This window comes from Prionailurus viverrinus, chromosome A2 (assembly GCF_022837055.1).
Source record: "Prionailurus viverrinus isolate Anna chromosome A2, UM_Priviv_1.0, whole genome shotgun sequence".
Classification (NCBI taxonomy): Eukaryota; Metazoa; Chordata; class Mammalia; order Carnivora; family Felidae; genus Prionailurus; species Prionailurus viverrinus.
The window spans coordinates 125,201,412-125,225,502 of record NC_062562.1 but is presented as its reverse complement, the minus strand read 5'-3'; the positions used below and the strand labels follow the sequence as shown (position 1 = coordinate 125,225,502).

Here is a 24,091-nt window from a genome sequence, read left to right as displayed (position 1 = left end):
GGCCTTTTATATTTAACTTACCTAACATTTCAATTCTTTTTTAATGGGCTTTCGTTTGTTGGAAGGGATTGTTTGGGGTTCTATGCTGTTTAAGGATTTAGGTCTGGTGTTGTTGTTTTTTTCTTTTTTCTTTTTTTTTTTTTTTCTCCTTTTCAAGAAACCCTCAGAACAAAGAAACGCAGGCCATTAGAATGTCCCGGCTACTCAAGCACAACTCTGATTTAAAACAGGGCAGTGTCAGACAGCTCCTCATTCTGTTTAATCATATTTTGAAATAGAACCAAAACATTAGAGAGGGCAGAACACAAAAGAAATAACCACCAAATAAAAATAGTAGCCCAAAGAAAGTAGCACTGCCTGGTTTTTATTACACTGTACGTCTTATAAGCGAGGGTCTGCGGGTAGCACCACGTTCATGGAACTGTAATGGATGGGACACAAAGCAGCCGGCGACCTCGCACATTGGACCCTGCCACAGGCGCGGCTCTGACAACTCCAGCCCTCAGAAGCAGAAGGGAAAACCAGAAGATAGGCTGGTCCCCTTTTGCCAGGAGACGGGAGCCAAATATGTGAAGCGAGAGGAATAAATGTGGGCATCCTTCCTTAATTTTGCCCAAGTTCTCAAGCCCGCTGCTCTCTCCTCCCCAGCCAACCAAAAGGGAATCAAACAGCTGGGACGTGGGATGGGGCCGGTGATACAGAGGAAATGTCTACAGATTCCGGACCAGGGGTGAGAGGGGGTGAAGTCCTTCAAAGTAACGCAGCCTCCAGCACAAGCGGTCCAGCTGTCTCTCCCAGCACCTTTGATGATTTTACTTTGCTGTGCGCCCTTCAGCACATGCAGAATAATGAATCTGTTTCTTCCTCCACCCAAAAAGAAAACAAAGAAGAAAGGGGAGATGAAATTCTCTGAACATTTGTATGCATTTCTGGTGAGTTCTTTTACTCTCCAGATGATGGGAGGCCAAGTCCAACCACCAGCGACATCTATGACGCTGAGGGCACAAGCCGGGCTTCCTCCTCTCTGAGCAATGGCGTGGAGGCTGCCCACCAGTTTGGCGGGAGTATTGGAGAGACTGAGGAGTGAAGGAGCTAAACATAATAATAAAGTTGGAGCACCTCCCACAGGAAAGGTTGCGATGTGACATCCAGGAAGGATGCGTGGAGAGATGATTGTGGCAGTGCCTCTTCTGACCCACCACCATGTACAAACCAGGCTCTCTGGCTAGACAAAGAGGCTGAGAGGTCAACGGACCCTGTCAATTACGCACATAGAGGATTCTCTGCCAAGAATGCAAACGTCCAAAGTGCAGAGATGGAGTGTCTTAGATCCCATTGGTGTCCTGTCGGGATGGTGGGAGGTGGCAGACCACCTCCTCTTGGGGCCAGCCCTGAAAGGTGTCCCCCTCGTCAGCACATGCCACTTCCTGCATCTTCCACAGTGGGTGGGACTCACCAGGTCCTCACATGCCCCCTCATTCCTGTGGGTCAACAACGAGCCACGGAGCAGATTTTTCACAGAACAGAACAGAAGAGTTTTCTCAGGTTGCCCGTGAAAGCTTGCGCACTGTTGGGAGCTACAAAAATACCTGCTCTTGACAAGTAAATGGAGCTGACATCACAGGGAACACAGGCAGGGTGGAGGGGCTGCTCACAGTCCATCTGTCATCTTGACAAAGTAACTTTCTGGTCACTAGTGAGACACTTTTAAAGACATCTGCACAATTGACCCTGACCACCAGCAATCACAGAGGCTTTCAAAGGGACCCCTGGGATGGCAGGCTGTAGAGCTGATTCCTACTGTCCTGCCTCTGAATAACGGTAAAGGCGATGTGAGGCATTAGATGCTGGAAAGATCTCTGCTCCCGGATCGTCTTCCCATCCATACTGACTGCAAACAGGGTCCAGTAAGCCTGAGGAGCATCAGGCAGGAGAGCAGGGGGAAGCAGGGGCCCTCTAGCTGGCTGAAACTGGAAAAGCCAGCTCCAGACTTCCCATATGAAGGCAATTCTGTGAGCTAGGGTTGGTCTGACTCATTCACCAGGGCCATTAGCAGCATGTTCCCTTCACCAAGACTTTCCCAAGGGCCACATGCAGATGTCAGAAAGCACTGAAGAAGCCACAGATTTATTTCATAGGTTTAGAATGTAATTTTAATCCACGAGCTTTCATTTTCAAACTCATCAAACAATCAACAAATGTAAATTTTGTATATAATCCATATCAGATTAAGGTGTTACAAAGAAATGACTAGGTACCCACCAAACATTACATAAACTTGCTGCTAAAGGGATTCACCACATGTGCCCTTTTTACTGTTTGTTTTTATTTTTGAGAGAGAGAAAGAACAAGCAGGGAGGGGCAGAGAGAGAGAGAGACAGAGACAGAGACAGAGACAGAGAATCCAAAGCAGGCTCCGTGCTGTCAGCACAGAGCCCGACGCGGGGCTTGAACTCACAAACCATGAGATCGTGACCTGAGCCGAAGTTGGAAGCTTAACCGACTGAACCACCCAGGTGCCCCATGACCCATTTTTAAAAACAAAGGGCCAACCCTGATTATTACCCTTAATAGCTGATTTTTAAAAGAGTTTCACCATAAAACAGCTTATTGAAGTCTTTAACATCTAAAATAAGATAAAACTGTCAGCAGAAAACAAATGGCCTTTAGGAAATGTGACATCTTTGTTATAAACCTGGGTTTTTCTGTGGGTTAAACATTTGCACTGCAGAAGTCAAAACTATCTGACTAAAAATCTGTGAGTCTGGTTAATAAATATTTTTTGAGCTCCTGCTGTCATCCAGGCACTATGCCAGGTTTTGCTGGGAACAGAAAATATGAATCAGATACATCTTCTGCCCTAGAAGAGCTTACAGTCCAAGAGGGAGAGGGACCAGAGCATGAACACAGCAAAAGCACCTCATATGTTGCAACATGAGTGGCCCATGGTGCTGTTCATGAGTTCAGAGGAGGCAAAGGTCAGTTTCAACCAAAGTCCACTGCCACAATCTCCCTGAGATCATCCAACTCATCTTGGTTCCTTAGCTACTATGTGGGCCACTGAAGGAGACTAAAAAGTTTTGTTACACAGTTATCTCACTGAGACAGAATTTGACCGACATATGTCAGCACCTTGGGATGTGACAACCCACAAAAGGAATCTCCTTTGACGAGGACATCCCAGCACACCCCAACTTACGTGCAGCAACATGGCTCAGCATTGTGAGCCCTGGAACTGTCTGTTTTATGCATATCATGGGAAAATATTGTGTGCCACATTATTCTTGCTCTAGGAAATTTTAAGATTTAACACACTTTGCTGGTCTTGCATCTATAAAATGTTTTAGGCAAAATGTAAAATACCAACATATTGAATTTTGATTTAAATACCGAAACCAACACTTACAATGCTACCAAGTATAAGCAGTAATATATATTTTAAAAAATAGTTTTCTATAGGATAAATTTTGTTTTATAATTATCATTGCTTATTATATATATCTTACTCTGATTATGTTATTGTTCATGGGACACAACTTTCCATCTTTTGGTGTATTTGTACAATTTCCTTCTATCAGACTTGATACACAATGTAATGTGAACTCTGAAAAAGGCAAGTTATCATACAGAAAAAGCAGATTTACAGTAGAAATCAAATTTCATAATTTAATTTTGGTGGTTGGAATTAGCTAGATCTTCAAATTATTAAATCAAAAAATTAAACACAAATAGCAGATACTCATTTATCCGACAGATAAGCACTGTCCCGGGCCAGCACTGTCTCAGGCCCTGGGGGTACAGCGTGAAGGGCAGAGCCCACATCCTCACGGAGCTGATATTCTAATTGGGAGACATACAGGAAGCAAATATCTGCCTGATAACAGGCACTGACAAGGACTTTGGAAACAATGAAGCAGGACAAGGGCACAGAAGGACGATGTGTACTGGGGAGAGGAAGACCCTCGATAAGGGAACATTTTTACTCAGAGACCAGAGTGAGGGGATGAGAATACGTAATATATTGGATAAGTGTGTTCCAGAGAGAACAAATACCCTTGCTGAGGGGGTGCTGGGTATCACGTGTGCTGGGAGCCAAGGATGGCTCTGATGGGGAGGGAAGGCCAGAGGCGGCATCAGGAGCCAGATCATGTAGGGCCTCGCAGACCACAGTTATATTTCAGACTGTGTTGTGAGTGAGATGAAAACCACCGGAGGGCTTTTCATAAATAAGTGAAATAATTGGATATGTACTTTTAAATGGTCACTGGTTGATAGTTTAGGGTTTAGGGTTGAATAGTTTAGGGTTTAGGGTTGATAATATATTGTCCAGAGGCAAAAATGATCGTGGAGGTAGTCAGAAATTCTCAGATATATTTTCAAGGATTTGCTGTCAAGATTTGCTAATAGACTGCACATAGGCTGTAAGAGAAAGAAGAATAAAAAACCCCAGGGCTGACGGCCTGAGAAAATGCAGCAATGTAGCAGACCCTGCTGGCTGGAAAAGACTAGATTTGGGGGACAGGTGGGAGAAAGATCTCTGTCTGGGCCATTTTAACTTGGAGATGTTTCTGGGACATCCATGTGCACATTTGGATAGGAGTCTGCACTTGAAGGGTGAGAGAGCTGGGACCATAAATGTGGGAACTTCCAGCGTATGGATGGGTTTTAAGCCATGAATCTCTATGAAGTCACCTAGAAAAAAATGTAAACAGAGAAAGTATCTTGATTGGATCTTGGGGCCCTCCAATTTCTAATGTTTAAGAAGAGATGAAAGGCCCAGCAAAAACAAAAAAGGGCTAAGAAAGAATAGCCAAAGAAACAAAATTCTTATAAATCCATCATACAAGTGCTAAGAGAATACTATACGCCTAAGTGTTACTTACACACACACACACACACACACACACACACACACACACACACCTGTACAAAATCACTGGCTCAGATGATCACATTAATCCAGTGACCACCAGAGGTCACCTTCTCTCAGCACCTGCCACCATGCCAGATACCTAGGGACCCAGAAACTTCAGGATGGAACTGTCTCTGTCAGTTGAGGCTCACAGAGATGTTGTCTTGGCCACTGCTGGGCGCTCCTTGCCCCTATTGCTAATAAACAGCGTGCCTGCCAACTACATCGCTGAGGGAATAGATGCAGTTTAGGAAAATTCTGACTCGCTAGAAGAGCCGAGAATGCCAGGGGAAAATTCTAGGACCAATATCCCCAACCAACAAGGCTCAGACCCACCAGAGCCTAGTAACCAAAGGCTAGTTGAGTATTAAGGAAGAGTGCAGGAGGCAGAGAATATTAACCCTTAGGAGTAATGGAAAGAAAAAGGGGGGAATCCTTTATTTAGAATTTTCCTTCTTGGTTATACTAAGACCTAGAGCCAAAACCCTGAGATGAATAGAGTCCACAGTCAGACCCTGCTTTCAATTTCTGATCCCAACAAATGTGGCTCTAAGCTGAGAGGGTGATCTCATCTACAGCAGGGTAACTAGGATAGAGGGATCTAGGGAAGAGGCCTGCACTCACAGGCAGCCACTGGCCAAGAAACAGGGAAGCCAACACCCCACAACCACTTTGGGGCTCACTCTGGAAGTAAGCAAGAGGCAGAGAGGCCAGCGGAGAAGCTAGAGCTAAAGATATGTTGCAACTTTGGGATGTGTACTCCTCTCTGTCCTTTCAACAAAGAATTTCCTTCCCACATATTGGAAGGCTGTTAAAGTTCCCCTGGGCATTCTCTCCACCAGGCCAAATTGTATCAGCCCATCATCATTAGCGGAAAATATTTACTCAACTCCCACCTGGGCACTCGGCACTGCTCTAAGCTAGCCCTTTCGTTCTTCCTAGCTATCCTTTTCTTGACTCCTTAATCCTTATAGCAAATGGCCTACCTTCTGGCCTTCCACCGGCTCTTCCAACTCCACCTATGCCAGAGAGCTCCCCACCGGACACTCCATCCCTCAGATGTTTGGCCGCCATGGTGTTGAGTGTAGGAGGAACAACCACCCCACTGTAATTTTGTTTGTACATTTCATTATCAGGCTGAAACCAAGAATTAGAAACTGAAACTGAGAAAAACAAGGCAGAAAACTTGAGGAGTGGTGACATCATGGAAATGCTGAGCTAATAACAGAGAGAGAAAATAACATGGTAAAAAATAATAAAGATGGAGATGATAAAGGTGAAACCCTGGAACAATGGAATGTCAGGCCAATTTAAAAAGAAAAAAAAATTTTAAGGATTCCCATTAAAAGTATGGGAAATAGTTTAGCAACGTGACCAGAATTAATGTGAAGGCAACATCTTGACTTTACATTCTCCCTGATTACGGAAAGGAAAATGTGGGCAGAAATGGAGTGGCATAAAGAGAGAGAAAAGAACTAAAATTTCCCAGAATAGTTCTGTTCTGGATGAGGAAGGTACCTGCTGGATGGAAATTGTTAGCAGAAGGAAACAGCTTCTATTATGGAGGTTTGGGAATGGAAGGGCTGGGGCGTCTCTAAACCCCACCTCACCTGGCCCTCAGCTCTTTATCGATTGCCTGTTTCCTCCAGATGCTGCAGAATTACAGCAAATCAGTCCGAAAACCCTGGCTGTTTTGTCAAATTGCTACATCTAGTTGGCTCATGTTGAAGAAGCAACAAACATACGTCACATCAGCCTCATCGTGCAGCTGCTGCCCATCACAGAGAGACCACAGAAAACAGAGTGTGTCCCTGTGAGAATCCATCACACAAAAGGGCTGGCAGCAGCCCAGAGGGTCAGCCTGCCCCACCCAAAGGCGCCAGTCAGGGCTCTACCTAACTGGACCACAAGGACTGTTAAAAACCTAATCCTTGGGGAAGTTATTTGCTGGGTCTCACTCACCCCCTCGGGGTGCTTTCTCAATCCTTGTGGTCAGGAAACATTCTCTGATTGATAACTCTATGGAGTCTACCCGGGATGGCCCAGGATTCCCGTCCTTGAATCACAGTCCCAACTCTCGCTCACTTGCAGGGTGAGCTTTGTCTTGCTTTACTTTTCTGGGCCTTAATTATCTCACCTAGGAAATAGGTTTCTTGAGAAAACCTGCGCTACCTCAGAAATGAAGTCTGGCTTTGAGGAAAATGAAGGTCAGGCTACCCACCCCCCAATTTATGAACACAGTATTTATTCATAAAACAGTTGTTAAGAGGTGCTATTCTAGATGCTTTGAGTGGGAGTGAGAAGTCAGACACTATTCCGGCCCTGAAGAAGCTTGAAGTCCAGCAGGAGAGACGGCCATGAAAAGAATGAATAAAACTTCAGGGTAGGCAGGAGTAAGGATTATAATACAAGTGACCAACATAAGTCTTCAAAGAACAAATGACTCATTTTGATTGGGTGACAAAAGGAGGCTTAAGAGATGAAAGGACATGGGGTGCCTGGGTGGCTCAGTCAGTAAAGCGTCCAACTTCGACTCAGGTCATGATCTCACAGTTCATGGGTTCGAGCCCCGCATCAGGCTCTGGGTTGACAGCTCAGAGCCTGGAGCCTGCTTTGGATTCTGTGTCTCCCCCTCTCTCTCTACCCCTTCCCTGCTCAGGTGCTCTCTCTCTCTTTCAAAAATAAAATAAAACATGAAAAAATTTTAAAAAAAAGAGATGAAAGGACATGAAGAGAAAAAGAGGCACTTCAGCAAATACCATTAGCGTGCAAGATGACTGCGTGAAAGGCCCACAAAAATAATATTCTGTAAATGAGAGATGGCCTATTGTTAAGCTTTGTACCAAAAAGAGAACTTCAATTGTACCTATCCCCTGTTTAACGTGTTGCTTCATTGGGGGATTTACCTATATTTATGTTTATATTTATACATCCTTCCCTTTCTGTTAACCTCAGCTGGGAAGAGTTTTTCAAAAATTGGCCCTTGCATAGAGTCACTGGAAGAGTTTATTAAAAATAGAGACTCTCTGGTCCCCACCAGACCCTCAGAATCTCTGGAGGATCTCTGAGTCTGCATTTTCAACAAGCTTCCTCGTGGTTCTTATGCATATTACAAACTGAGAGCCAAAGGCAAAATCCTTAGCACTGACTTGTCAGTGTGAGATAAGACCAGTAGCCGTGTGGAAGTGGGGGGGTGGGGGGCCAGGAAGAGGGAAAGGCCACTAGCCATGGGAAATACAATCGTCTGTTCCTTGTCACCAGTGCCCCAAACTCCACTTGAAGGGCCTCGCCCACCTGCACATGACCACGGATTCAATCCCACATTCACACCTCTCTTTTAGACTCTAGTAATAGAAAATAGTCTGCAAACTAGATCCATTATCTAAATATTATATTAAATACATACATACGTATTATGTGTGTGTGTGTGTGTGTGTGTGTCTGTGTGTGTGTGTGTGTGTGTGTGTGTGTGTGTAACCTACCACAGTCAAGGAATAATAATTTGTTCTGATTAATCAAATATTCCAACCAAGAGTTAATACCCATGGCTAGCAGAAGTTCATCAATTTTCAAAGAACTCCAGAGCAATATAAGACATCTAACTTCAAAACCATCTGGAACATAATTTAATTTTTTGTTCATTTTTTTTAAGAAGTGTTTTTCCAATCTCATAGTGCCTCAGGCCATTATTAACATAAATGCTCAATAAATATGTGCTGAGTTTAATGACCATCAATCATTTTCCTCCTTCAGGGAATACCATGCATTCCCTCTCACTGGTACTAAGGTAAATGAATACTGCTTCTCTTTCTACCCCTACCACCGTCAGAAGGGGTCTGAGGATGTACACAAGAGCCATTAATTCAGAGCTGGGGGTTCAGAGATTGAGAGGTGTTAGTTTCACTATACCATCACATTTTATGTTTAGTTTATGAACCCAGTATAAATTCACCCTTAATTTAAAGGCTGCATTATTAAGATATATTGCAATAACCTGTCAGGGTAACTATCTCCAGTGAAAAAGCCTTAAGATGTTCAAAGTATATATTACGTTGAACCACAAAAATTGCTGTTTCTGAAGGTCAACACCAAGGATCAAAATTTTCATATGCTTCAATCAAACACCAAAATCTGAGAACCCTGTATGTCTGTAACTTGACCAAATAGTGTGTAAATTACTTTAAGCAAGTTTCTCTTTGCCCTTGTCCAGTGTATGCTTTATATAAAACAAATATATATATATATGTATATATGTATATATACACACACACATATATATGTATATACACATACATATATATATATATTTTTTTTTTTTTTTTTAATAAATCCCAACTATTCCCCTACATGCACACACACAAGCATTCACAACAAAAAGGAAGCCACTGCTCTCTGGTATATACATTCCCAGCACATCCCAGTAAGGAGGAAGAAGGGCTACTTCCTCCAACAGAAACCACCCCTGGACTAATAAGACTTGGAAAAAATGGCACATTCTTGCCCCCATTCCAGCCATTCAGCTCTTCCCCAAATTCCCTCTTAGGGGAAAAGGAATTTCCATCCCAGTGCTCACCTATGTGCTAATGGGACTGTGAGTCAACCTCTGGTGGGTCCCACTGGGCACGGAACCACCGTTTCACATGTGCTTGAAAACAGGAAATCACCACATCGCAATTGCAATTCCAATAGCCCCCATTCCCCCCAAGGAGCATGAACACAGGTACGCGGCCGCTCTCGAGTGGGAGAATATCTGATTAATCTTTCACGTCCTCTCATTCAGGAAAATAGTATCCCCACCGAGACCAAGAAACACTGCTATGTGAGATGTCTTGATGCTACTGCTTTTATACTACAAATCCACAAGGCAGGAGACAGCCAGCAGGCTGTGAGGGCCTCCAGGATTTGTGAATTTCTGAAAGGTAAAGGGATGGAATGAAGCAGTCAAATTCGGCACAGCAAGGCTTTCCCGGAGGCAGAAGCTTCAAGCACCACAGACCACAGACACAATGCAGGTGCATCTGACCCAAGAGGGAGCAACTGTCATATCTCCCCTCAAATAGTTCTGCTTAAGGAGAAAATGAAATAGAAAAGGAATTCCCCACCCCCACCCCATTCCGTTTTTTTCCAGTAAGAAGTTCTAAGAATAAATACGAAAAAGAATGCAGATGTCATTACTTTGCTCGCTAAAAAGAAAGCAGTGAGGGGTTAAAGGAATCTTAATGCCATTGCTGGGGTCCACAGATTTCTCAAAGAGGAACCTAGGAAAGATAGGTTTAAAAAAAAAAAAAGCGATGTTTACAGAGAAAGAGGAAAAGAATTAAGATAAAGATGCCAAAAATGCCTCTCACCGAGGCCCAAAGAAATACAAGAACAGCTTTGGCCCTTCTGGTTTTCATGCCTTTTTTTCTGTGGTCCAGGCCCAGGCTCTCTCGGAATAGTTTCCTGAGGTCACCCCCAGATGAAAAGGACCAAGCAACACAACCAAAAAGGCCCACCGCACAGGCTTGAAAAATAAGACGCTCAGCCTAGGCCTGATGGCCTAGGCGGCCATGAAGAACCATCTAGCCAAAATCCATTTAGCTGACCAAGAATACAAGAGTTATTTGGGAAATGCCTGTTTTTTTTAAGTCAAATGGAATGGCTGCTATCTCTATTATTTTTATTATTATCTCTATCATTCTCTTTGAAGTGTCTGTGGGGTACCATCACTCAGGCTGCAGGTCCTTTCCCAGAGTGATTTTATGGTTATTCCATCAAAGGGGGGCGTTTGGGGCACACACTGCGGTCAGTGAAGATGTCACTTGTCCCGCCCCCTCATTTTCTCTTGTTAAGTTACCTTCGTGAAACCTTCTAACTGCCATTCAGGTTACAGACCTACCTTTGAACTTCTCATTTGGCAGATCTGGGTTAGTACCACCCATTACCTAACATTTAAAAAAAGAAAAAAAAAAAAAACCTCATTACACTACACAACATGTACGTACAATAAGGCCTTTGTCCTTAAAAGAAAAACATAATTTTCAACAGAGTCAGCTCCCAGAAGCCAAGGGAGCTAACATCCAAAACCCAATATAAACATTAGGGCTTGTGTCAGGGTTTCGGAGCTCCAGCCTCACTAAAAGGGGAGGAAATGACCCAGACCAGCAGCTACAAGGATGGGGGAAGCATTTTTCATTGTGACTTTTGAGAGCAGGAGTGAGATAATCCCAGATCCTTCCCTCTCACACCTCCTGTATTGTCACACACATTGCTGCCTTTGACAGCAGGATATTTCTATAAGAGAGAATGTTCCTTTTGTCACAAAGAAAAGCAGGTCTTAATGTCTATAGGACTCTAAATTTTCAAATGTGAGTACATTCTTTCAAAGGGAAAAGTGTGTTTTTGTAATGATTATTTAGGATGTCTTTTATAGAGAGGGCTGACCTTCTGTGACAAACTCTCTGGGAGAATCATGTTCTGGAACTTGGAGTTCCATTCTTGGGGGTGGGGGGGAACTAGCCCAAGTGTTAACAACCCAAACTATAAACAGGAAACTCCAGCCTGACTCCTACTTAAGTCCCAAGGTTGTGGACCTCTCGCTGAAGCTATGGGGCTTGCAGAGATGACTGGACAAGGTTCTTAGACTTGCAGACTTCATCTCCTAAGACATAAATTCACCCAGGTAACCGCACTACAACACAGAGCATGCTGTTGAAGAGAAGACAACAAGCATGGTCCACGGAGTTGATGGGACCACTGGCTGCAAACTACAAAGCTGCGTGGATTTGTAGGGCCCACGTGTCAAATCCAGTCATATCAGTGAATCTGGGATTAGCCTGTAAAGGATGAGGCCCCCCACCATGGGCATGCATGAGTGACTGTGCTTGGTCAGAGTCACACTCTCAACTGGAGGGGACTCAGGAGTGCCAGGCTCAGAGGGTCCACTCAGTAATTAAGTTTATATTTTTGCCTCCCACCTGCCACCTCCTGACTCAACGGCAAGTGTCAAAAAAGGACAACTAGGCCTCACCGTGAGGGCCACATTGTGATTAGTTGTCTGTAGACGGGCACCAATCAAGGAGGTGAACTTTTGAAGATGAAAAACAGAGAAGCAACTCGTCTTCCTAAGCCCCGAATACGACCAGCATTTTCCATCTTTTATCAGAAAAGATAGCAGTCACCTCTATTGAAGTTCCACTGTCTACCTGACAGTAATTCACAGTAAACATATTACATAAGTGTAGACAAAAATTTAAATAAAGGGGCGCCTGGGGTGCTCAGCTGGGTGAGCGTCCAACTTTTGATTTATTTCAGCTCAGGTCATGATCTCACAGTTGGGAGATGGAGCCCCACGTCTTCAGGCCCTGCGCCGGGCATGGGGCCTGCTTAAGATTCTCTCTCTCCCTCTCCCTCTTTCTCTCTTTCAAAATAAATTAAGATTAAAAACTAAAAAAAAATGAAATAAAAACAGTCCATTTAATCGCTTCTTAGGGGCGCCTGGGTGGCGCAGTCGGTTAAGCGTCCGACTTCAGCCAGGTCACGATCTCGCGGTCCGTGAGTTCGAGCCCCGCGTCGGGCTCTGGGCTGACGGCTCAGAGCCTGGAGCCTGTTTCTGATTCTGTGTCTCCCTCTCTCTCTGCCCCTCCCCCGTTCATGCTCTGTCTCTCTCTGTCCCAAAAATAAATAAACGTTGAAAAAAAAAATTATAATCGCTTCTTAAAAGCACTGTAGAGGGAGTGACTGCACAGCACTTAGATAGTGGCAGTATCATTTTGGAGGTGCTTACCATATTCCAAACCCTGTTTTAAGAACTTTACATGTTTTAGCCCACAGTTCTGACCAAGGCCCTATGATGAACACAAAGAGACACAGAAAATTAGGCAACTCACACAAAGTCTTACAAGCCAACAGTAGGAGTAGACTTAGGAATCCCTACACTATTGTTCCTAAAATATATACGCATTAAATCATCTGCTAAAAGCTGGTTTATGGCACACACTTCACTTTCTTCTATTCAGGTTCTTACCCTTAATAATTCCATTCACACTGTTATGCAAAGGCCTTTCACAAACATCAGTACGTCTAACCCACAGGTATCACCTCAGATAATGGCTCCAGTCAACAGATTCGGGCCTGCGTTATTATTCCTCTTTAGAGATGAAGCTGCTGGGTACACAGACCATTGTGATTTGCCCAGAACTCATGACTAAGGCTCAGAGAGTACAAGTCACCTGTTTAGTGATGCACAGCTACCAGGTGGCCCCCGTGAGACTTGAACCCGGGATTTCAGACACCAGGGCCGCCACTCCACAGCTATACTTCAATGACAAAGCAGATATTGAAAATTCAGTGAAGAAAGAAAATATTTTTCCTGAAGACCTAGCTTAGGGATTAAATTATATCATAATATTTTTAAAGCACCATTAACAGTTTAATAGAGCAAACTTGAAAGTTCATAATGGTAAGATTTTATATTAGCCAGGCTCTTTTATATTGTTGCTCTTATTCATTAAAAAAAAAGAAAAAAAAAGCCTCAGTGTGGTCTTGTCCATTTTGCCCTTAACTATAGAAACATTCCAAAGATGTTTGGAAAAGTATATTACTTTTATCCACAAAATTAGTTTTGTTTTGGTACCTTTTAAAATTTCTTGTGGTATTTAACACTTTTGCTAAGATCTTTCCAAATCAAAGTTTGGAAAATTTGTGATTTTTGCAGTAAATTTTCAGAATCGCTACAGCAATCTTAGCTTTGGATTTCTATCAAATGGGGTTCCACCAAATTCCATCTATGATGAATTCGATTCCATGTGAAATGTGCAACAGGTACCAGAGAGGGGCGCACCATCACTGACCGTTTCAAATAGTTCGGTAAGATGATGAGAAAGGTCCTTCTTCGATATTCTCCTAGAATCTTCAGACTAACATTGCAAAATTTAATACCCCTGGTCTTTCTGTTCTTCAAACCTCTTCTGCCTTGGCCTGCACTTGGTTCTGCTCCTTCTTCTGTAACTACTCAGTCTCTGCCATGGGTTTCTACACTTCTCTACCCTTCTCTTATTTTTTTTTTAATATGAAATTTACTGTCAAATTGGTTTCCATACAACACCCAGTGCTCATCCCAACAGGTACCCTCCTCAGTGCCCATCACCCATCCTGTCCTCCCTCCCACCCCCCATCAACCCTCAGTTTGTTCTCAGTTTTTAAGAGTCTCTTATGTTTTGGCTCCCTCCCTCTCTAACCTTTTTTTTTTTTTCCTTCCCTTCCCCCATGGTCTTCTGTTACGTTTCTCAGGATCCACATAAGAGTGAAAACATATGGTATCTGTCTTTCTCTGTATGACTTACTTCACTTAGCATAACATTCTCCAGTTCCATCCACATTGCTACAAAGGCCATACTTCATTCTTTCTCATTGCCACGTAGTATTCCATTGTGTACATAAACCACAATTTCTTTATCATTCATCAGTGGATGGGCGTTTAGGCTCTTTCCATAATTTGGCTATTGTTGAAAGTGCTGCTATGAACATTGGGGTACAAGTGCCCCTATGCATCAGCGCTCTTGTATCCCTTGCCTACCCTTCTCTTAAATACAACCCTTCTTCTAATTACTCTTATAGGCCCCTTTATGGAAAGCTCGGCGTAGACAAATAATTTATTACCAAAGTTTTGAAGTGTATTTCAATGTAGACAGCTGTTCAATGTAGAATTCAATGTAGAATTGCTGTTCTCTGGTCCGGATTTCTCTTCTGAGCCTACTGGGCTTTTCCACTTGGAAAATCCATATCCAGGCCAACTCATCAGGTCTAAACTCAAGACATGCACCCATGTCAGTAACCTCGTCTCTTCTACATGGTCTATGCCACTGACTAGAACTCCCAAAATTCCCTTTAATTCACCCCACCCCCCACTCTGTTTTACTGCCAAGTGCTAGCAACATGGGCTCTAAACTTCCTCTGCAAGTCTTGGGGTCTCAGCACACTGGTGCGCTTTTTTTAAGGTGAGCTACCCAATTTTGATTATTGCCTGAAATTTGTGCTACCACTGACAGTAGATACTATCATGGTAATATCTACCAGATGCAGTAATTTGCCAAACGGGTCAAGCAACAGGGTAGAGCAAAAATGGAATTTTGAAAGTAAGCTCTGGGAGGCACACTATTCCATTCAGGTGACTGCACCCTGCTCTCAAGACGGTAAGTGATTAGCAAAGTGACTGCTACAGAGACACCATAGCATTTCATGCCACTTTAATGACACTGTATTTTATTACTGTCTTGCTGGGCATGGCTTGGGGTCTTTTAATCCACATACTCTAGAACTGGAAGGTGGTTAAAGAAATTCAGAAGAACAAGCGACGTTGGTTTACCCCAACATCTTCTTCCATTCTCACTGCCCCTTCTACTCCAGGCTGCTTGCTCTCGACTGACCACAACAGATCCCTAGAGTCTGCTGTCCAAACTCCAGCCTTGCCACGCTGGAAACATCCCCACAAAAGCTCCTAGAGGCATTTATAAAAAAACACATCTTACTGTGTCATGTGGCTGCACCAATATAGAAATCCCACCCCCTACCCCCCAATTACATGAGTGAAACCGATCTCCTTATTATTGCCCTCAAGGTTCTCCCCTGGCTGGTTCCCACCAGGCTTTCTAGCTTCAGCTTCTATCAGAGCTTCAGGCCCTCAGGACTCTGCCATTTCCACAATTCCCAGGCACACACTCCTCTGTGCCTTTCCTTCAACAATGCCTTGCCACAACAAGCTTTCCTCTACCCATCGAGGTCCCAGATAGTCCAGTCAGATTTCAATTACAGCTGCCTCAGCTCGGGTTCACGTCTATTATAGTGCTTTTCTGTCACTCCTGTGGAACTTATTTATGCATGTGTCTTTCTCCCCCATTAGACTGTGGGCAAGGGTCTGTCCTATTGGTCTTTGCCTCCCCAAGGTGCCCAACCAACACAATGCTTCAAACACAGAAAAGGCTAAAAATAATAAAATAAAATGGAAGGGGAGAATGAAGTGTGGAGAGAAGGAAGAAAGAATAATATTATTGAAATTATAACCTGCTATCCCTAGTGCTTTGAATACTGTTTTATAGAATTAGAACTGGGAATCGAGAGGTCTTAAAATACACACTCAGCTCATTTGCTGATCTTAACTAAGTTCAACAAGCACACTTGACCTCCCGGTACTGTGAAAGGTGGTGTTATTCGTATTCTTTTTATCACAAAAGAGTCAATATACCATCAGCTGGACAGAAGTGCCACAGAAGAGGGTGCGAAAAAGTGATATCCTTTATTTGTTCAACAAATTTTTTATGAACGGACCTTTTTTTCCATTGTTTTGCCTTGCCTGGCTTTTCTGTCTGATTCTCCTGCCTTCGCCATAGCTGTACCCCAGTCTACAGAAGGGCTCCCCTTCTTCAGCATTATTTCCTAGACTTAAAACACAGTTTACTGTTGATGCGCAGTTGAAAGACCAGAGACTATGTTTAAAATGGGATGTGGACGAGATGGGAATGAGGTAGGGGAGCACACGACTAAATGGGCGGCAAAAACCCACTCAGGTCTGGAACGGGGTTGAGAGACTTCCACGAGGCGGGCCAGGAAAATCCCCATGTTGCCAGACCACTAGGCAGTTTTTCCAGAATTACAGCGCTCCTGAGTCCCAACTCTATCCCTCTGCCAATAAAAGTACAAGTGAAGGTGACCCCACAGGCATAGAGATGTAAATACTCTGCAGAAAAACGAGGCCCCTCTTCCATGGAAAGTTTTTTTAGTGTTTAATGGAGAGCAAGGGGAAAACTTATACCAGGGCTCACAGACCACTGGACCAATAAGGAAGCAGCCTAGATCGGCCCAGTCCAAGTCTGGAGGGATAGAAAACCCCACAAATGTTCCTGACTTAGCCCCGTTCATTCATAGCGATGGGTGGGCTTGGCATCATTATCCCCATGCTTCTTCTTTTTTTTTTTTCCCCTTTTCTGATGAAACTTTGCATCCTATTCCATGTGAGGAAATAAGAATTTAAACAATAACGTCATCATCAACAACAACAACAATGAATCATTCTAGAGAGCTCGCTGGATGCCAAACCCAGGGCTAAGCCTTAAATGCTGTTGTTCACTTGATTCTCACAGCAGATCTCTGAGCTTCGTATTGACATTCATCCCATCTCCAGATAAGGAAACCAAGCCTTGGAAATGTAAGATAGCCTTCTCAGGTTCACCACCAGTTAGAGACAGAGCCTAGATTTGAACCCAAGCCCATCTGATGCCAGATTCAAAGCTCTTTGCCAAAATATGATGCAATGCCAGACAAAAAAGCTCACTGCATTGCAGGTCTTCCTTTGAAAGGGTCTTCTAAATTCCAGACCAAAATCACTTGAACCACCCCTGAAGAGAGCCTATGTCAGCTTCACAGAGGTTGAAATCACTCTTTGGAGCTCTTAGAAGTACTTAAAGAGGTCTTTAAATAGTAAACAAAGAAAAAGTAAAAAAGTAGTAAGAGCAAATTGGTTTAGTGGAGACGAAACTGGCTTCACATCCCAGTTCTGACTCTTAGTAACTATGTAACCTCAGGACATTTGCTCTGCCTCTCTTAGCCTCATTAAAGCATGGGTAGAAATAATTGCTTCAGAGGTAGTACTGGTGAACTTGCTAGCACAATGCTAGAAATAAGTTACTTCCCTTAAAACTGTTCTATTGAATACATTGTTCTATGGAAAGGCAATTGATCACAACACCTTCTAAACAGAAAACAAACAAACAAATCCTGATGCTTAGTGAGCATCCAAAGTGCTCGAAACACCTGTGATAAATGCGATACGAAACAATTTTCAAAAACTTAAGCAAATCTATGTATATGTGCATATACTAAGGGCAGTATCTCTCTGAACACATCTGGACTACTTCATATTTCCTTTCTCTCTCTCTCCCCACCCCCAGTTCTCTCTGTCTCTCTGTCTCTCTGTCTGTCTCTCTCACACACACACACACAAATGAAATCCTGATGTAACATTATCTCTCTCATGCTCAACATGTGCCTAACACTTGCTCAGATAATAGATATCTCTTCTCTCGCCGGTTAATTTCAACAATAAAAAAAAAAACATGAGGATGTTATGGAGCTAAGGCATCCCAGAGAACCGAAGATGCTGGTAGCTACTTCTTTGGTGACAGAGAACTCTTGTGATTAAAAGGTAGAAGACAGCAGACAAAGTCTCCCCTGTTCTCACCACTTGGTTGACTCTAAGACAGGTGGAGCCCGCTTCTTGTAACAGCAAATTTCACGTTGCTTTTTATGAGCAGAGGGTCCATTTCTACATTGCACCTCCGGATTTAAAAGAGGAAATTTAAACCTCAGAATAATGTTTTTTGCTGAACAAAACGTATGCCAAACTAAGCTCTGACTGACTTCTGGTTTTCTGAGTCCCGGCCTCCAAAGTTCTCTCAGGTTTCCAGTACTGGGCCGAACTCATTGGCTGGTGCCATTTCCTTCTATGTGACACTTAGGTGGAAAAGGGACAAGAAGTAGGAGTGCCACCTCTAAGTCACACTTGGTGGACGTGGCGATGCCCGAAAGATCCAGAGAATTGTTTTAGATTCATTATCCGAGCATGGCTGGCTCTTATCAGCTGTACTTCAGGAAAGGCACCAATGTGTTTTCCTAGCCATTCTGGGGGAAAAAAAAAAAATTCCAGCAAGCAGGGGGAGAAAAATCATACAAAACAGCAGTGAGTCTGAGCCTTCCTTCCTCGGCCCCATAAAAGCCCGTTTTTTAAGGCGGAGGAAAGCCACGCTTTGCTTTCTGACTAAACAATGGAGCACTGGCATCTTTGATCTAAACTGCCTACCGGATTCCCTCAATTTCATGACAGTGGTCCAACTTTCACCTTCCCCTTGAATAGATGAACTGAAGCTTTTCTGACTCCTACACTTTAAAACTATATCCATCACCAGTAACAGACAGGTTATTCTTGGATCACAGCGGATTCTGGCAAGATGCTGGGCCAAAGCAGACGAGGATAAATGAGAATACGATTATTCAGTTCTGCTTGCCGTGGCCACCGTGCCCGCTGTCATCCTCAAAATTCCCACAGAAATGAGCTCATTCCACTTTAAAACATTTCGGAGCTTAAAGGTTTAAATCAGGCCAAGTTGATTTTGTGGGGTTTTTCAGACTTTTACACTGTAATTACATACAGGACTTCATGCCACCTACTTCCTCCCAACTGTAACATTTTACGTCTTTTTTAAGCATACGTTGAGGTTAGCCTTTTTTTTTTTCTACATGTTATGAAATAAGATATGAACTTGTGCTCAGCTTTAGGTACCTTTCTGCCAAAAGGCTGGACCAACACAAACTAAATATGACTATTTTCTTTATCCAAAGTACAGTTTTGACTATTACATACCCTCTTAATGTACATACATAAAACCGGCTCACAACTAAAGCTCCCTGCAGGTCAGCTGAAATCATAACGAGATTTTCCTTTCATATAATGTGATTAACAAATGTTAGCTAACTGAACCCCAAAAAGACTCAAAAGAAAAAAACAAAATAACTCAAGCAGCACCGAGAAGTAAAATGATTCAACAATCTTCGTATTTTTTCCTTGCTTTTTCACACCTTTAATTAAGCAAATAGCCTGTTCCACTTGATTATAGGTAGGTGCCCTAGAGGCAGATGGAACCGAGAGAGAATTCCAGCTCTATCTACTACAATATGAACTTCACAAGCTACAAGACTCTTTAGCCTCAGTTTCGTTGCCTGTAAAATGGGGGTAGTAAAAGGTCTCAAAGGACTTTTGTGATGGCTAAATTAAATAATGCGGGCTTAGGTAAGTGCCAGCAAACAAAGTGTTTCGTAAATGTTGCTGTTACTGATATTCTCTCTCTGCTAAAAATGGCTACCTTCCAACCTAAGTATACAATGCCAACCAGCCTCACTGCAGTCTGGGGTGCTTTGAAATCCAAGGACTGCAGTAGATCCCTCAGAAACTTACAAGAACATACACAAATAGAGAAGTGGCCATCCATCTATTCCTTCTCAATTTTATCAAGTCATTACAAATGTTTGGAAGCACCGACTATGACAGCTTGGGTCCCATAATCCTAAACCTCTGCAAAGGTCGGGAGAACGTATCACTGAACCTTTCAGCTCCTGAAGGAGCTCAAGACATCTTACGAATAACAAGTGAATGGGATTGCCAGAGTCAGGACTTCACGTGTTTATAAAAGGATATCTAACAGCTCTCACTCAAGGGAGATCCCTTCAAATGTTGAAGATATAAATGAACTTGCTATCCTTCTGAGCTTAATCAATACTTTTTAGAATAAATAATCATTCCCACTCGAATCCCAACTGAGGCTTCTTTTCTCTTCTGATTCATTCTTTTAGCTTCAAAACAGCAGGATTCTAACAACTCTCTTATTTTCCGTAAGGCTGTGCTCTCAAAGAAAAGCACTATTTTCCACCCTAACGAGAATACTGAAAAGGGGGATTGCTCTGTGTAGAATTTTTCATGTTATTCGGGAACAGTTTGCAAACTGTATATTTAAACTTTATAAGTAGTAACACTGCCAAAGAGAAAAACACTATTTTCACATGTGGAGCTCCGAGCACATTTAAATGTTATTCAGTAATGTCCCCTAAAATCTTAAGAGATTAAGATAAAATAATTTACTCATTTTATACAGATAAGATCAGTGAAAAGGGAAGGTTGTCACTCCCCCAACCCACCCTCCACCCCCCACTACATTTGTAAATATACAACGGAGACAAAATTTAAATGCAAAACTTCAACAGGTCATTTAGTCAAGGATCACTAACTGACTCGGCAACTGGTAAACAAAATCTAAAGAGCCCCTTTCCTGGCTCTCTTTTATTAAGGTAACAACATTTACCATCTCAGCAAATGTAATGTATTTTTACCTCTGTTTCTGTTGATTCCCTTAGTCTTCAGAACCTGATAATCATTTGATACAGACATTCACCTTCACTCATTTATCATTTTGCAACATTGACCTCATCCCTTGTCATGAGAAAGTTTGGGTAGTTTAAACCCAGATGGCTTGGCTTTCACCTAAATTGAGAAGAATACCTTCTACGGTTCCATACAGCATGTTGATCTGTTAACTAGCAGTCATCTATCACTTTTGGGCTTTGCATTTGACTGCCTTAATGTTTTTCCAACAGGGTTTTGTGATGTGTAGTTCTTAACCAAGTTTTGCCAAAAGTGATTGGCATGTAAAACACTGTCCAGCAAATATGTTGCTCTTTGTGAGTCTATATTTCATCTCAGAAATTCGTGTTCATATAACTTAATCTCCCCCATGTGGTTACTCATTAGATCTTATCATTAAGTATTAAACCAAAATAAATGGAAACAAATTTTTTTTTAGTCTATTAGCCACTGCCAGTGTTAACGAAGCAGCTGACGGCCAAGTGTCATTCTCTGTTAAGGATAGAATGTCCTTTCTGACTCATGCTCCCAGATCAGAAATATAAAGACTGTTCTGGAGATCTTAGGGTATCACAGGCAAAGAAATCCAAGATTACACCTCATCCTCATGTTTGTTCTCTGTGACTGTCACCTCTCTTTCCCCTTGTCAGGGATATCTTATCCCCGACTTTTACACTTAAACGTTATCTCATCTTCCCACTAAGACGACAGAATCAAGGCAGAAAGTGTGGTGGCACCTATGATTTGGTGGCAACAGCCATTCCGGGAACAGACAGTGCCAACGGTAATTTTATCACTGAGACGATGCCTCACAAAGCCCATCTTAATTTTATTTCTATAAGGATGATGTCAAAAATAAGAATCCCAAAGAAATTCAACTGAATTCAATTTGCCAGCTATGTGCAGTTTTGTAATGACTAAAAACCATTTTTAAGATCTGGTTATATTATTACATTTAATGGATTCACCTTGTCTAATGGAGCAATGGGCTTCACATTACCTGATTTCCATACTTACCAAGCAGACACACATTATACAAGGGTTGTCTGTGATGAATGGGATCTGGAGGACTTCACCTTCATTTTCACATTTCGCAACAGAACCTGAAGTGAAGGGGAAAATTCAATCTCACTGAATGGCATTATTGCAAACATTTAAATTTTTACCCTAATCCTTTTTGAAGCAACTACCCAGATTCAGAAATCTCTAATGAGTTTTAAATTATCAAACTCAACAAAACCAAATCCCCCCAGAAATAATTATTTTAAATAATTTTATTTGAGATTAAAAAAAAAAAAAGCCTGTCATATATAAACAGATTTTCTGCTCTAAGATGACTTAAGTACAAATCCAAGTATTTCACTGACTCTTTAATACTCCTCCTCCTTGATGAAGGTATTTCAACTAAACACATATCCCCATATGCGCAAAAAAAAAAAAAAAAATTCAAAGTGGACATTAGGGCAGAACAAAATTCAGGACTGTAGCAATGAACAGGCCTTTCTATGAATCTGCCTCATATAATCTTGAGTTTAAATCACTTTTTGAAACAATCTTCTTTCCTCCTCTCTTAGAAACGGACTCAATATTTTCTTTTCTGCACCAGGTGTCAGTAAAGTATGTCCTTCAGAATAGTAGCTGAGGTCTTCACCTGCCTGAAAGCATATCATTATTATATCCTGCTGGTATTACCCTTTTAAAATATGACAGTTTCTTTAAATTCAAAGTCTGGAGTGCCAGTGTTTTAAAAAGCACTCCTTACACAGAAGCTATGTCGGAACCTTGTAGAGTGAGAAAGAAGGGTATGTGGAAAACGGCGCAAATGTTTTTCCTTGATACGTACATGAAGGGAAGAGATCAAAACAAGGGTTGAGGCAAACAATAAAAATAAAGAAATTTCTCAAATTCCAATAGAATTTCTCTTGATGCTAACAGCTTCTCAGTCCTCCACCCCTTAACCTACTCACTGCCTTCCCACCCCTTAACACGGCGGGCTTCGCTTCATCCCCACCGGCCAGCGAGTGGCAGGCGCCAAGGTGCTCGCTCCCCACCCTCCGGTCTCCCGGGCGAGACAGTGCCTCGGCTCCCAGGTACTAAGCCTGCGTCCGGGAGGGCCGGTCCCTCCCGCCCCCTCCCCTACCTGTCAAGAAGGAGGAAGCCAGAGACATGGGGACCCCCGAGCAATTGAGCAGCAGCAAGACGCAGCAGGTAATCCCGGGCGAGCGCCGGCAGGGACGCTCAGCCAGAGCCCTGACGCCGGAGAACCAGAGCATCGTCACCTGGAGGGAATCCCGGGCGACTGCAGGTCCCGCGCCGCCGCCTCTGCTCCGCTACCGCCGCTCGCAGTCAAAAAGGGCTCTCAGCCGGCGAGTCGGGAGACAGTCCGCGAAGGAGGGAGGCGGGCGCCCGGGAGGGGGGGCTCGGGGGGGGGGGGGAAGCGAGGGGTGAGGGGCGCCAGGGAGGAGGGGTCCTGCGGCCAGGCTCCTCCAATGCGGTTTTTTTTTTTTTTTTAGGGAGTTGCTCACAGTGGCTTAGTCGTCGGCCCCCCTACGCCAAAGATGGGGCCGGGAGGAGGGGACGGCGGAGCAGCCGGAGATAGGCCGAGAGGAGAGGCTGCGCTGCCGACTGCGCACCACCGCTCCGCCGCCGCCGCCGCCGCCCGGGCTGCAGCTACAGCCCCGGGCGCTGCCGCCGCAGCCGCGTCTTCCACTCCTGCACTCCTCACCTCCCGCCGGCCCCGCCGGCTCTCCGTCCGGCCGGCGCGCGCGCACGCTCCCGTGCCCAAGACGGGGGCGCACCGGCCGCCTCCCGGAACCCGCTGGGGGCGCCCGGGTGCAGGAACCCCGCGCCCCGGACACGTCTCAGCCGGGCGTCCAGCCCGCTCCCCAGCCCCTCCAGGGAGGCCGCCGGCCCCGGGTCGCGGATCCGAGCCGGGCAGGCGTGTCTCCACGGCCCGGCGCGCTCGGTGCCTCCTCCCTTTCCCGGGGAAACCCTCCCTTAACGGGGAATGCCACACCGCTTCTGCTCACGCCCGGGTGCCCCAACCTTATGAGAGAGCAGAAAATGGGGCGAAGGGGCGCCTCACCACCCTGCTGTCTCCCAGGTGCCCCAGCTTTGGGAAGGAGCGACAAACGGGGCGCAGGAGGGGCCCAGCAACTTTTCACTCCCGGCTTTGCTTCCCTCTGGCGGGGGCGCGGCAGTGGACTGCCGGGCTGAGCGGACACAGGGGCGAGGCA

The 24,091-nt window shown here is 44.0% G+C and overlaps 1 protein-coding gene across 2 annotated transcripts in view; it reads right to left on the bottom strand.

Moving 5' to 3' along the window:
• Positions 1-23,245, bottom strand: part of BMPER (BMP binding endothelial regulator) — a 249,783-nt gene extending 226,538 nt beyond the window's left edge. The window contains exons 1-2 of one of the 2 annotated variants that reach the window (XM_047849098.1): positions 23,135-23,245; positions 21,873-21,958 (exon numbers count right to left, since the gene is read on the bottom strand). In XM_047849098.1, coding sequence (XP_047705054.1) covers positions 21,873-21,887 — 15 coding nt within the window. In that variant the 5' untranslated portion in view covers positions 21,888-21,958; positions 23,135-23,245. Of the gene's footprint in view, positions 1-21,872; positions 21,959-22,995 lie in introns of both variants that reach the window. The other variant, XM_047849097.1, reaches the window with a different exon arrangement.
• Positions 23,246-24,091: the final 846 nt, after the last annotated feature.